This window comes from Rhincodon typus, chromosome 41 (genome assembly GCF_021869965.1).
Source record: "Rhincodon typus isolate 14 chromosome 41, sRhiTyp1.1, whole genome shotgun sequence".
NCBI lineage: Eukaryota > Metazoa > Chordata > Chondrichthyes > Orectolobiformes > Rhincodontidae > Rhincodon > Rhincodon typus.
Window position 1 is genome coordinate 10600271 of NC_063372.1, and position 15019 is coordinate 10615289.

The window sequence follows — 15019 nt, forward strand, 5'->3', positions numbered from 1 at the left end:
GACCCTTCATCAGAAAAGGGCTTTTCTGATGAAGGGTCTAGGCCCGAAACGTCAGCCTCTCTGCTCCTAAGATGCTGCCTGACCTTCTGTGTTCATCCAGCCCTGCACCTTGTTGTCAAGGATGGTGCAAGTCTAGGTTGGAGACAATGTCCACTACCAACAGTTTGTCAACAGCAAGCTCAATTAAAGGACAGGAAGGAGAGTGCACCATATTCATCCCATTTCTGCAATGAGTAAACACGACTGAAAATTGACCAATTTTACCTGCCAAGGTAAATTAGCATTAGAAACTGTTAGCATGTTGACATGAACATGAAACCTTTTAGGCAAGGGTAGAACAATAGAGAGCACAGCATATTAGAGTGGAATAGAACTATCACTGAGGAACAAGATCTGTGCCAGCTGAATAACACCTACCCAGACAAGAAGCTGCGTCACTACTACATCCTTTCGCTCACAGGCGAGATGCAGAGCTGTCCGTTTGTCTTTATCTTCAGTCCATTCATTGATGTGCTCCTTCTTGGCATGAGCAAGGAGTAGTAAAATACTGTGAAGGTCCTTCTCCATAACAGCTCGGAACAGCTGCTTTCCGATGGGAATGTCTCGGTATTTCAAGGATGCAAGAAACAGTTTCTGCTCATATTTTGCTCTGATCCAGTTCTCCCTTTCTTCCCTATAACAGGAAGGGCAGGTCACAGTGGTGTCTTGGCAATTATGGCCAGTAGTTAAAACAGCAAGAATTCAACAATGTTTTGGACAAAGTTGTGCTTAAACAAGCGCCTACTCACAATATGGCTGTAAAGGAGACTAGCAGTAACTGTGTTAATGTGTCAACAGGGTGAAATTTTGTTAGATAGAGGGAAGGTGAACCTCTCTTGGGAGAATTCATGAGTTGGAAATGCCCCATGCAAATTTTGCCCCAAACAGATTCTTAATTATTTTCTTGAAAATCATTTTAATTTTAAAAGTAAGATTTGGTAATACCTGTAATTGGACATAATGATGGTGTAAGATACCACTATTTTATCAGTTTTGGGATTATAAACTGAAATGGAATTTGGACTGCTGTAGATGTTAAATACCAGGAGGGTTTTGCTACTTGGAAAAATAAAGTGCTGCTGTGTCAGACAATGCTGTGTTAGCTGTGTCAGACAATGTTGCTTTTCAAAGCGGTAAGGGAGATAAAATTTGAGAGTAGTAGTATTAAGAGTCTTTGAGTTAAGGAAATTCTGTCTAATGACACAGTCCTTTGACTAATTGAGCTGCAGTTTGTCACAAAGCTGGAAGTGCCAGGACAGCAGAGACTTCCAGACACCGGCAAACTGAACACACCTTTCCCTTTCTCTCCCTCTGTGTGGGGGGAGAAATTACAGAATTCTTTCTTTTAAGCTTTCTTGTTATTTTTTGAACAAGAAAGGTGTAGGTCTGCTAGATAAACTATCAAAGCAAAGAGCAACCATCACTCTACAGGCAGCAGCATATCATTATTGCTAAAAAAGTCAGGAGGAACCATGTGAGACAATCTAACCTACCTTGAAATCTGGACTTATGATCTTTTGAATTTTGCTCAGCATATCTATATTCTTTTTCCATCAATGTCAAACTGTCTGTCTTTCATTTGTCTTAGTCGTTAATGAGTGTGTAAATATTTTGGGTTTTAAAGGGGTTTCAGTTATCATAGAGTTATACAGCACAGAAACTGACCTTTTGGTCCAACTCATTAGAAATCCTCTTTTCTCTGCCATTTCTGAAAGTTAAGTGTTTCTGAAAAGTTATTTTCTGTTAATGATGAAAACCTGTGTGAATTGTTTTTGTCCTGAATAGCAATCAGTTAGGTAAATTGAACATCTTGGGGGTCTCGTTGGAACTTTAAACATTCAGTGACGCCTTGTGGAACAGAGGAGCATAAGTATCGGCACACTCTTCCCAGTTAGGTCATAACAATGGCATTTGTATGAATCGTGATTGTTTTATCCCTTTCTTCACATCTGAATGGTGGACTACAGCTTGATAGGAGCTGGCAGCTTTTGGTACCTCATTCAACGTAGACAGATTATTTGCCCGATGAGACAAGAGATTGCAGCCAAATTTAAATTTATCCTCTCCAAGGTTGATCGAGTTCCCTACTGCAGAGCATTAAAACCAATTATATATCCCCACCACCTCTCTAGCTGAGGTCAGTTACTTGGGCAGGGACACAGTGGGCTGAATGACCACCTGCACTGGCTCCTCCAGCTCATAGATTAGTTGGATTCGAATTGGACACCTTTGTATCTGAATGGTCCAATACAACACTGGACAGAGAATTTACTCACTGAGCCATAAGAGCAATGGACTACAACTTTTCAGATAGGGCTCACATGACAAACTTGGTTTGGGGTCTCAAACATGAACTAGAGGCCAACTATATTCCTATTTTTAAATCAGCTTATAAAGACCCTGCTAGTTTATTTCATCTTTCAGTGAAAGGCTAATCTCAACTTTAGCTCAGCTCCAATTTTTTTTAGTTGGAATAGATTTAACAGATTTAATTCACATAGAAATCTCTAAATCCTCCAATTTCAGAAACTTTGGACAGCTCAATCAGAAAATTCCAAATTTGCAAAATGAGTCTTGTACTGTTGTGAATGTGAAGAATCTTACATTTCAAGTACAGTGCTTGGTAAAACACTAGACATGTAGAATGAATTAAAGGAGTTCCTCTCAATGCTTGGAGCTGTCAGACAAACTGGAATGGGTCTCCTACAGATACAAAGAATGAGGTAGTGCACATGTACAATACAATTTGTTGATGGGAATGAGTAACATTTCACCATACATGTAAGATATTCAGAACTACAACTTTGTCTCCTCAGATCCAAATCTGTTGCTGGTGACTTTAGCAGTGGCGAATGCAAAGCAGTCACTTACCGTGTAGATTCTGGAGTGGGCTTGCTGCGTCCCTGAGTATTCTTCTCCCACACACTGTTTGCCATCTCATTTCCAATAGACGTCAGCACAAGCGTTAGCTCCAAAGGCCAGTCATCAAGATCCAGAGATCGTACTCGTGAAAGATGGGTCCCAAGATTACGATGAATCCCTGAGCATTCAATACAGATGAGTGCTCCCAAATTCAGACTTGCCCAGGTAGGATCTGGAACAGGGTCAAGAAAGTTCACAACTTAATTTATGTTGTTATCAAAATTTGATAATGTGTCAAAATAAATGCGTCAGCAGATAGAGAGGTGCTGCACGTTGGTCACATGTGGAGCCACCAGACCTGTCTTGTACATAATCTATGGCCATCTTAGAACAGGCATGCTCTGACAGCAGGTTGCTCTCCTTGTCACCACAGTTGGTGCCTGTGGAGAGTCAGAGTATTGGGAGAGATAGCTGACAGAGCATAAGAAATTCTGTTCCTCTAGTTCAACATTTAATTTTTCCACCAGTCACCCCCATTTTTCTGGAACAAACCAGACTGTTTAGCTCTGAGGTGACCTCTGCCCAACCGGTAGAAGCACTGCTCACATTGCCAAATTTGTGGGGATCATTCTTTTTCAGTGCCTAACACATGGACCTGTTTTCACAAATTGGTAACCCCAAGAGTGGGGCAGATATTAGACCGTCCCCACTCAGGAATCGTTTGTGGCCTCTGTGGCTGCCAACCAAAGCTTCTAGATCTACCTTCCCATGGAGCCAGGAGGTACGGGAGTGTTTCTGGAAACCCCACAGAAGTTATTATTGTCCCAGTCCCATAGCATGTACAGCCACTTTTCACCCACCCCAGGATTTGCATGATTGTAAGACACTCACTATCTAGGTGTATAGTCCCAGAGCCACACATGATTTAGTGACTAGATCATCCTACTGAAGTGATACTGTGCCCTAGTCAGAAGTGAGCTTGACAATTTAAACATTCACACTGAGCCCATTTTGTAAAAAGATGACAAAATCTTGACCAAATCCAATAAGTTTAATTTTGCTGATGATTTTGAAAAGGAAATATAGATTCTTACTTGCAGCAGCACAGTCAACACAGAATGAATTTCCTTTGGCGTTTCTTATCGCCTGGAGGGCAACGGCTTCACTCCGGCTGTCCATCCGAGCCTAAGGTATAAAATGTATAATTTAGGGAACTCAATGGATAAATGAGATAGTATGAAAAGCATTGCTCCCTTCCAGTAAATTGCAGACCTGGAATTCTGGTCTGGGCAACGTCAAGTTGGGGCAATGTCTGGCCAGGGAATTGGAAAATCAATTGCCCTTAGAACTGAGCAACTGGTTTGTTGTCGTTTACTTCTGCATTGACTGAAGCTAGAGATTGTGACCAAAGTATAATGAACGTTGTACGTTGCAAGGTGCTTGTGCTTTGAAATGTCTCTTTAAATCCAAAGTGAAAGGGAATTCTGGAAAGGTGTATTTGGAATTCATAATGAACACCTCAATTTGGGGAAGTGCACATATTATTTCAGATTGCCAAGGGAATGAGACTTGAGAAGGGATATAAAGACAATTAAACCTACTGAAATGTCATCTCTCAGGGAAACTGACAAAGCAAAAGAAAAGCTGTTGCCGAAAGGCAGGGAGAAGAGAATTAGAATTCTCCCAGGGATAGGTCTTCTTTGTTCTTGAGGAAATCATGGGGAGCAAAGAAAACCTTTCCATGGGAAAAACAGTTTTACCAGAGATAACTAAATCATTTAAAGGTGTTGGATGCAGGAAGATCTGGAATTCTGGGTTAAGACAGTTGTGACCAGAGGCTCAGGGGGAATTCATTGAGGCTTGCCTGGCTGATGATAATCAGATCCAGAAAACTTAGGCAGTGTAAAATGATCATTGAAGGGCATTGAAAATTTCAACTTGATGTGGTAGGGAGTGTTGAAGCTCTGCTGCAGAGCCAGGAGTGACTCTGTCTGGCTTGATCAATATGTTTCCTTTTCATTCAATCTTGCATCACGCAGCATCTTGAAACAAGTTTGAAGAACATTAATTTAGGTGTAGCTGAAGCTGACAAAAATGGTCAAAATATGTGCCCCTGCCATCCTTGATGAGCACATATTTTGTGGGATTGTTCACTTATAGGGCATGAAACTTGCATAAAAGTGCGTCTTATCTAATGCACTTTAAGGATTAACTTTGGAGGCAGCATACACACCCATTGGGATATCTTTATATTTGAAATACATTAACATTATTTGGTGTGCTGACTAAGTTACCTTGTTCTTGCTACTTTCACAGGACTGCAGACTGGCCAGGATTTGACTTTCAATGGCTTGGACCCAGGCATCCCTCTCTTCAAAATTCACTGCTTCAAAGTACCACATCTGGCCCGTGCTGGAGACAATAGTGAACTCAATGTTCTCCTCTTGTTCTGTGAGAGGGATAATTAGGAGAAAACAGATTTTTTTTACCCCCAGCAGTATTATGAAGTAGTCACTAATGTAAAGGTCTGTGAATTTGGCTGTTTTACCCAGTGTTGGATATGACTAAGCAGTGAATTCACAGCATGCTGTGTATAGATTCATACTTGACAAAAGGAATTATATATTTACGTAGAACAGATTATTCAATGACACAAAATGTAAAAAGTTATTGTTACAAAAGAATGTCAAAAAATGTTTTTTAAATGGAGATTGAAAATATCAACAGGTTCCCCTCTACCCCTATTGGTTAAGTCAGCAAATTTACTGGCTGGTATGAGGGAGCGTCCCAGGTTTAACTCTGGTCTTTATTGAGTCACGTTAGCAGAAGCACAACAATTTGCCTCAATGTACCAGCCTTGGATCATGGGAAAATCAGCCAAAATTCCAACTACTGATTCCATCAAAGAAGGCAAAGTGGGCACATGAATAGTCAGGACTGGGCTGTGTCATAATGTACCAAGTTCAACAAGCCTGTGGGTACTCGTTATCTAAAAACACAGTTCAGGAGAGGTCACAGAACCAAAGTACAGAAGGGTAGGCCAGAATTCAAGGATCTTCATCCCAAGATATCACCCAGGATTGGGAGGGGATCTGTTTTACAACCACATATTCTTTAAGAAGGATTTTCTGACTTTGTAAGATGCAGCACCTCTGATTGCCCCATTATGTTGACAATGTTTCTCATAAATTGCATGCAACCTGAGGAAATCCTCCTTCAGATTTAAAGGGGGTTCCATCAACTGGAGTCTTTCTTTTGCTTGAACCTCATTGCGTATCCATCAAAATAGATTTTCAAGCTAACATAACCCTTTTTTAATGGGCAGTTTAATTAACAGGACAGCCTTCTTTCAAATGAGCAGGACATTTATCCTTTATTTTGCAAATACTGTAGATGAACATTAAAACAATTTGCCTTTCAATTATCTACAAATATATACTGGGCTGCCCTTTGTCAGGCTCTTCTTTCCCCTGTCCCTTACACCCTCCATACACACAGCCAAACCAGAAGAACAATAAAACATAGGATTCACTGCCCAGGCAGGCTCAAGAGTGAAGGTTTAACATTCACAATGCAAAAGGACACTGAAAAGCAAAGGCACAGGACAAACGCTTGAACACAGATGTACTCTGGACAGAACACACAACTAACAATGGTTCTCGCCATTGGATACAATTTAAAATAACGTTACCTGCTCTGTAAATATTTCTTAAACTACCAAAACGCTTTAATTTCCACACCCTGCGTTTGGCTGCACCCAGAATCCAGCAAAGCAAGTAGTAGAAGCAATTGGAGAAAGACATTGGAGAAAAGATTACTGCAGAGCACAGCTTCACATTAATAACTGCAAAAGGAAACAGCTGATCTAGGGTACAGACGTGGGCACTGTTGATCCCATGCATCTCACAATGGGCATGAATGGAACAATTATTATTTAAAAACTCAGAACATGCAATTGATATGCAAAATGCACCTCTCAAATCAAGTTCTTGATACCAATTACTTTTATTATTTCACCACACACTAGGAACAAGAATTAAAGTGGATGTTTGCCTTCACTGAGAGTAGCAATTAGCTGTTGAAGAGGGACTGAATAGCCTTTTGTCACAACACAATGTCAGGAGCCTATTGCCTTCTGAAAAATTAGTAAATCCTACCGCTTTTCAAACTCGTTTTATTCTCCCACCCACAGTGCAAGATGACTGCATATTGCAAACATACATACATACTTCATTGATTAATCATTAAAAAATGCTTAATCGACTCTTTATTTCTAATTTTCCACGTACTTCATCCAGCAAAATGTAGCCTCCTGACAACTGGAGACAAAAGCTTCTCCAACCCAGGCAAGGTTGTTAAACTTTAAACCTCCCCTCAGCCTTCTTTTCACCTGTGTAAGTGGAGCAACCACTTGCCTCAGTGTGCTGTAAATTAAATAGAAGTTTTTACTCCTCTGTAAAGCTATGGGGATGTAGGACTAAGTAGTTAAGGATAGGATCCTGGCTTCTAAATCTAGGAAAGGGAGTTGATGCTCTGTTGAATTTGTCTCATTCTACACAATTACTGACTGGGAAAGGTGTAGGCATGGGTTTTTTTTTTGGGGGGGGGGGAGTGGGGCAGAAAGAGAGAACAAATGAACAAAAGCTCCCTTTCCCCATACTTATCTCAGTGGCAACTCAAAAGGAAGACTTACAAACATCTTGGAAATACACCTCGAATGACTTCACCTACATCGAGTTACTCTGTTACAGGAACAAATGCAGTCAGCACTTAACACACAGCAAAATCTCCCAAACAGCACTGTGGAATGACCGATCAGTCTGCTCTGGGTGGTGATGGTTGAGGGAGAAATATTGACCAGAACAGGGACAGCTCCCTTACTTGTCTCCTGGGGTTATTACAGGATCTTTACCATTTACCCAGAGAGGCAAATGTGATGTCTCAATGGCACAAGGCACAGCACAATGCACTGACATTGACAGTACAAACACTAATCCTCATTGCTTGAGGCAGCCAATTTAAAGTTTCATTTCCTATTCAAATAGGATAGGCTGGGAACATAATCGTTAATAAGTGAAAACAGACAGCCTCTATAAATTAATTACCTTTGCGGCTCCATAGGAAGATGCAATACTTAGCCTTTCCACTCCAGCCCGATGTGTTAGATTCTGTTTCATTCAGTTTAAGTAAGGACAGTTGCTTGCTTAAATCAAACGAATACATTTTACATGGTACTGAAACTTGTACCAGTGATATTACAAGTGTGTGAGAGTGAGAGTATTTGTGCGTGAGCGTGGTTTAGAAACTCTTTTTAATTGGACCTTTTATACCAATGGCCTTAATGAGACAACTCCAGAAACTGGTAACCTGAAAATAAAAGGTGCAATCATGTTCCAATGAGTATAAATTTTGGTCTCTAACCTCCTTTGATCACCCAAGATGTTGATTTCTGCAAAATATCAAGAAATGTTTTACAGATCCCGCGATTGGCTAAACTCGTTTAGCCAGTGAGGAACAGAAAGTGCCAGAAAGTTCTGAGGAAGGGGTCACCGGACCCGAAACATTAACTCTGTTTTTCCCTTCACAGGTGCTGCCAGACCTGCTGAGCTTCTCCAGCAACTTTGTTTCTGTTTCAGGAATGGCTGCTGCTCTGTTATGAATTACCCAATCTCAACCTGTGTGACAGTTGTGGAGGTTCAACTGACTCGAGACACATGGACTAGGGACAGAAAAATCAGCCAGGGCTCCTACCACTGACCACCATTATTTAAACTTGTTTTTGAGAGGCAGCCAATACTGACCCAGCCAGTGTAGAGTACCCAGTAGATATTTTAAACCAATCATATTATGTTATACAATTGTAAAAAGGCCAGATCAGGCTGGGGTGACAGGTTCTCAGCCCTAAAGGACTTTTGCGAGCCAACTGGCACAATCCAGCAGATCACATGGTCAATTTCTGGTCCTAACCCAAGAACGACCGGGATTGAAGTAAATTTGACAACATGGTCTCGTATGAACTGAACTCTCAACCTCTAAGTTCCTAGCCCAGTCTCATAATCTCTGAGTTACCATACCCAACAGGTCAGCAACAACTCTTGTGGGAAAGTGCACGTGTGCATGGACATTCGAGCGAGGAGAGAATAAGACTGGGTTCATCAGTGATACTCCTTGCAGTTGAATAGCCCAATAGTCATGGTCAAACATCATGGTGAGATTAATCACCACTCATTTAAGGTACTGAAAGGTGAGCAGCACTATGGAATTATCGTCCAGCATGCAGAAAACATAAGTAAACATTGACAGTGGGTAGGGTTAAGCTGGTTTGGGGGGGTGGGGGGGAAGGGAAATAAGATGATAAAATTTGGTAAATATCTATAAATGCAGCCCATCCTTAAAATGTAGTTCCAGTTTAGTTATTAACTTGACTTGAAGACTTGATCCAAAATTGATGTTACTGCAAATTTCACTGGAAGTTCTGGGTACACCATAAGCTGCTCACATTTGTCAAGATTTCTACAAATGAAGACGTGCAGAATGGGAAAAAAAAATCCAGTGTGCTCCTATACCATACTGCAGGATCCTTATAAAGTATTGAGATAAATCAACATGGCAGTTGTAACTACTTGGAAACTTCAGGTTCCAGGTTAATGACTGGCTTTCTTTCACTTTTCAAAAAATATTGCATCACTCACACTAAACCAGGGAAATCTGATCTGGAGCAAAACAAATTCAACGGAACTCTTTGGAGCAACATGGTTCCAGGTAGAAGCTTGATACACCATCTGCATGGCTTGCAATTTACTTTAGGAGAGGTGCAATGCACTCGGAAATATCACAATTTTTGTCAACTTAGTGAATGGTGCATTTATATTATGTTATCATTTCTTTGACCCTTGTCTTCATGCACTGCCCTGCTCCCTCTCCTCTGGGTGGATCATTCCCTTATTATGCAGAGACCTACTGTAAAGAACCAACACTTTGCTGTTGTCTCTTACTGCCAGGTTGCATTATTTATACATCCTAATTGGATTTTCAAGGTAAAGCTACTTATCAATAGATCTCCCAGGCATTGACCAAGGTAATGAGGGAATACTAAATAAAAACTGAAAGAACTGCGGATGCTGTAAATCGGGAACAAAAACAGAAGTTGCTGGAAAAGCTAAGCAGGTCTGGCAGCATCTGTGAAGAAAAAACAGAGTTAACTTTTCGGGTCCGGTGATCCTTCCACAGAGAGAATGAATTAATATTATGTATTATTCTGTTTATGTTGTGCTTCCTCTATCACAAATTCTAGTTGCTGTGAATAGGTACATCCTGATTAAATTAAAGTTACAAATTAACTACGGTTAAAAACAAATCCTGAGGTCATTATAAGTTAATTGCTATTTTGAACTTTTGTTTTTTTAAAATGTTTTCCTACATGACACATGAATTTTGACATACTGTACTGTACATTGGATATCCAGTGATATTGCAGTCTGGGATCTAGGGCATAATTCTAATGCTTGGTTAATAAGAGTCATCTAGCTTGTGCAGTTAAAACTATTGTACTGAATTTCAGGTTTCCAGTTAATGACTGGTTTTCTTTCACTTTCCAAAAAAGATTATTATCTATGACAGTATTATTTTGAGATGCAAGATTTTTAACAGAACAGCTAGTGTCACATGATCTGTGATACTACTTTGATATGCTGTTTAATAAAGTCTGGAATTTTGTCATGCACAATGCATTATTCTTCCAAGGTGCAACTTTGTCCTTTCAAAGCAAAAGAAATCTAATTGGAAAAGTAAAGAGGAGCTTAGCTCAAAGTTTAATTATCCCATGGTCAGAATACTTTCTAAATGTACTGTACACAATTCTCCCATCAAAATGTTAATGCTTGTTCCTGTAAGGCTGCAAAGTTAATTGCTTTTATGTGAGTTCATACAAAGATCAATTGAGAGAACTGAGGAAGGGCTACTCAACCCAAAACGTTAACTCTGATTTCTCTCCACAGATGCTACAAGCTTTTCCAGCAATTTCAGTTTTTGTTTCTGATTTACAGCATCCACAGTTCTTTCAGTTTTTATTCTGCATTTTAGTTCTGTTGTTTTGCATTACTTTAGTTCCCCTCTGTCCATAATTTTCTTTTTGAAGAATTGAGATGCTGAAATTTGAGTGCAACAGTTAAATATGTTGGTCAGGACGCATGAGCATGTTATAAAAAGAGTACATACAGTTTTTATTTCCTGTATGTCATACTCTCTTGGGTAGCTGTCTGACCCTGCACTTATACACCCTGCTAAAGCCTAAAATTAGAAGGAATATTAGTCATTCCAGCACAATTGAACTAAGATCCTTGCTGCTGTGTACAAGGTCAAGACCACAGGGGTGCAGGAAAAGTATTTTGTGAATGATACGCATCAAATTAACTTACAATTACCAAAATACTTGGAGAATATGTATTCCATTGTAAGTTTGGAGATGCAATCAATGTCAAAGTCAACAAGTTAAATGTGTGACTTAAAGATTGGTGTGGGAGGAATGCGTTTCAGTTCATGGGGCACTGAAACCAGCACTGGGGTAGAAGGAAGCTGTTCTGTTGGGTGGCCTCACTTGAATCTTGCTGGGACCAGTGTCCTGTGAATTGAATAACTAGGTTAGAGAGGGCTTTTTATTAATTGGGGAGGGGGAGCATTCAGGTGGGGGGCTAAACAGTCTTACAAAGCAAAATGATATGGTAGCATGGCAGGGAAACTATACCCAGAGTAGGTCAGGAAGGGACAGAGTGTACAAACACTGAAAAAAGCTGCAAACAGGGTCAAAAGTGGAACAAAATGGCAAAAAGGCAAAAATAATGCCCCTTTACTGAAATGCACTTAGTAATCAGAACAAAACAAATGAATTAATGGTGCAAACAGTGGTTAATGGGTATGATCTTATAGTCATTCCTTAGACATGGTTATAAGGAGATCAAAGCTGGGAACAAAATATTCACAGTATGTAACTTTTCAAAAGGACAGGCAGGAGTGGAAAGGTGGTGGGGTAGTTTTGTTAGTAATGAGGTAAAATAAGTACAATATCAATAAATGATCTAAAATTGGATAATGTAGACTCCATATGGGTGGAGGTGAGAAAAGACAAAGGTTCACTGGCTGGGGTAATCTATTAGTCCCCTAACAGTAGCTGTACTGTAAGACAGAGAATAAAGCCGGAGATAATGAGGGTGTGTAAAAAAACAGCACATCAATCATGGATGATTATAATCTTTGTGAAGATAGGGAAAATTAAATTGGCAAAGGTAACCACGAAGAAGAATTCAGACCGTATTCAAGACAATTTCCTAAAACAATATGTTGTTGATTCAAGCAGGGATCAGGCTATTTTGGATCTGGTAATGAGACAGGTTTAATAAATGATCTGAGTAAAATATCTTCTTGGTTACAGCGACCGTAACATGTTAGCAGTTAGCATTTAGCATTTAGCATTCAGTTTGAGAGTAAGAAATGTCGGGTGGAGACAACTGTGCTAAACTTAAATAAGGGTAATTGCATAGAGATGAGGGCAGAGCTGGCTGGAATGAAGTGGGAAACGAGTTTAGCAGAAAAGATGGATGATGACAGGAATAATGGCAGACATTTAAGAAAATAGCTTGTGCCTCACAACAAAGATATATCACAGCGAGACAGAAGGATTCTAGGAAGGGGATAAACTGAGCATGGTTGACCAAAGAAGTTAAGGATAGTATCATATTGAAAGAAAAATAATATAATGTGGCAAAGATTTGTGGTAAACCAGAGGATAGGGACAGTCATGAAAATCACAAAAGATGACCAAAAAACAGGGAGAAAATAAATGGAGGGCAAGCTAGCAAGTAATAAAGAAACAGATGGTAAGAGCTTTGAGGAGTTAACAAGCAGGATACATGAAGGAGAACCAGTAGATGTAATATATTTGGATTTCCAAATGCCTTTTGATAAGCTACTGCACAAAAGGCTACTTAATAAAGAACCCATGATGTTGGGGATAGTATATTAGCATGGATAGAAGACTGACTAATTAATAGAAGACAGAGTTGCAATAAAACAGGGGCATTTTTAGGATTGCAAACTATAACTAGTGGGGTACCACAGGAATCAATGCTGAGGCCACAATTATTTGCAATATATATTAATGATTTGGATGATGGAAGTGAATGTACAATCATCAAGTTTGTAAATGACACAAAGTTAAGCACAAAAGTAAGCAGTAGGGATGACACAAAAAAGCTAACAGAGGGTTATAGACAGGTTGAGTGAATGGGCAAAAAACTTGGCAGATAGAATATAATGCGGGAAAATGAGGTTATGCACTTTGGCAGGAAGAGTACAACAGCTGAATATTATTTAAAGGGGAAAAGAAAGCTGCAGCACAGAGGGATATGGGAGGTCCTCATGCACAAATCACTAAAAGCTAGCATCCAAGTTCATCAGGAAATAAGGAAAGCATGTGAACCGTTGGCCTTTATTTCAAAGGGAATACAGTATATAAATAGTGAGGTCTCACGAAAATACACAAGGTAATAGTCAGACCACACCTTGAATACTGTGAAAGTTTTGTCCTCTTGTCAAAGATATACTGGCATTGGAGGCAGTCCAGAGAAGGTTCATTAAGTTGCCTCCAGGTATGGAGGAATTTTCTTATTAGGAGAGCATGAGTAGTTTGGGCTTGCACTCATTGGAATTTAGTAGAACTCATTGAACCATATAAGATTCTTAGGGGACTTGACAGGGTAGATGTGGAGAGGCTGTTTCTGCTTGTGGGACAGTCTAGGTCCAGAGGGTATAATTTCAGAGTAAGGGATCATCCATTTAAGACAGAGATACGGAGGAATTTCTTTTCTCAAAGGGTAGTGAATCTATTGGGTTTTTTTTTGTAACCACAGAGGGCTGTTGAGGCTGGGTTGTTAAGTGTATTCAAAGCTGAGATAAACAGATTTTTAATCCTGTAAGAGAATCAAGGGTTATGGGGAAAAGGCAGGAAAGTGGAGTTGAGGATTGAATGGCAGAACAGATTTGATATGCTGAATGGCTTACATCTATTCCTATATCTATGGTTTTATGATCTATGAGGAATGTTTGGGGCACAAAGTTATTTGTTGCTGAAATTCCTTTGCCTCCATAATGAAAGTTTGCTCAGTTTTCTGTTTGGTGGTTTGACATACTGTGACTGTGAAAGGAAAATAAGGGAGGAAAACAGAACGACCATCTCCAGTTCAAAACTACCAGTATAATAATCTCACTACTGAAATTTGAAGAAGATAGAGAAATTTGTTGACAAGACTGTGCTTCAGCACTTACAGTGAAGAGCAGCAAAATTATAGTAGCAGAAATATCTACAAGACGTTTGTGACCTTACCAAATACCAAATTCTTCCTAACAAGCACTCGAAAATATTTTCCAATAACATGAGCAGTTAAACTTTCTCAAACACATTCCATAGTGCCATGAATTTACCTTCTGCCAGTCCCATCATGCCATCTGCCCTGCTCACACTCTTCTTCCTGCGATGTTTCCTTCGGTTTATCTGGGGTGAGGGTGGGGAGTCCAGCTTGCTGCTTGAGGGACTTGAGATACCTTCACCTACGGCAGCCCCTTCTTTGTAAAGAAAAGCACAGATATGAAATAATCAGTGCTGCAATTCATTTAAGTCTTTTTTTTCAAAGTTACAATGTGGGTAATTGGAGGCCATTTTGTCCACCCAAACAAATTTTTCTCCCTTACCCATGACTCAAATTGAGGTCCACTCCTCCTTGCACTGCTAACCACTCTAGAGACTGCAGCACAAAATCTAGACTGACAATGGAATGCAGTACTGAAGGAATGCTACACTGTTGGTGGCACTGTTGTTCAGGTAAAGCATTAAACTGAAGGTGTGCCCAGTGATAGCAACCAAGGTTGGAAACCTTGGCCTACCTTGCAATAAGAAGCTAACTGTGGTATCTCCACTGGCACATTGCCTAAAATGATTCAATTCAGCATGGGCTGGAAATCAAATTTGGGATATTCCTATTCTTAAGGGCTGAGTCTCACATCATGCAATTGGTTTTGCACAAAACAATATGTTGTTTTATTTCAACAAGAGAAGCTTTTTCTTCCC

General features: G+C 39.9%; 1 protein-coding gene across 1 annotated transcript in view; it reads right to left on the minus strand.

The window, feature by feature from the left end:
• Positions 1-357: 357 nt before the first annotated feature.
• Positions 358-15019, minus strand: part of LOC109926116 (arf-GAP with GTPase, ANK repeat and PH domain-containing protein 3-like) — a 112635-nt gene continuing 97973 nt past the window's right edge. The window contains exons 13-18 of the mRNA XM_048618870.1: positions 14377-14517; positions 6593-6652; positions 5196-5350; positions 3996-4086; positions 2911-3133; positions 358-673 (exon numbers count right to left, since the gene is read on the minus strand). Of these exons, the coding sequence (XP_048474827.1) occupies positions 358-673; positions 2911-3133; positions 3996-4086; positions 5196-5350; positions 6593-6652; positions 14377-14517 (986 nt within the window). The remainder of the gene's footprint in view (positions 674-2910; positions 3134-3995; positions 4087-5195; positions 5351-6592; positions 6653-14376; positions 14518-15019) is intronic.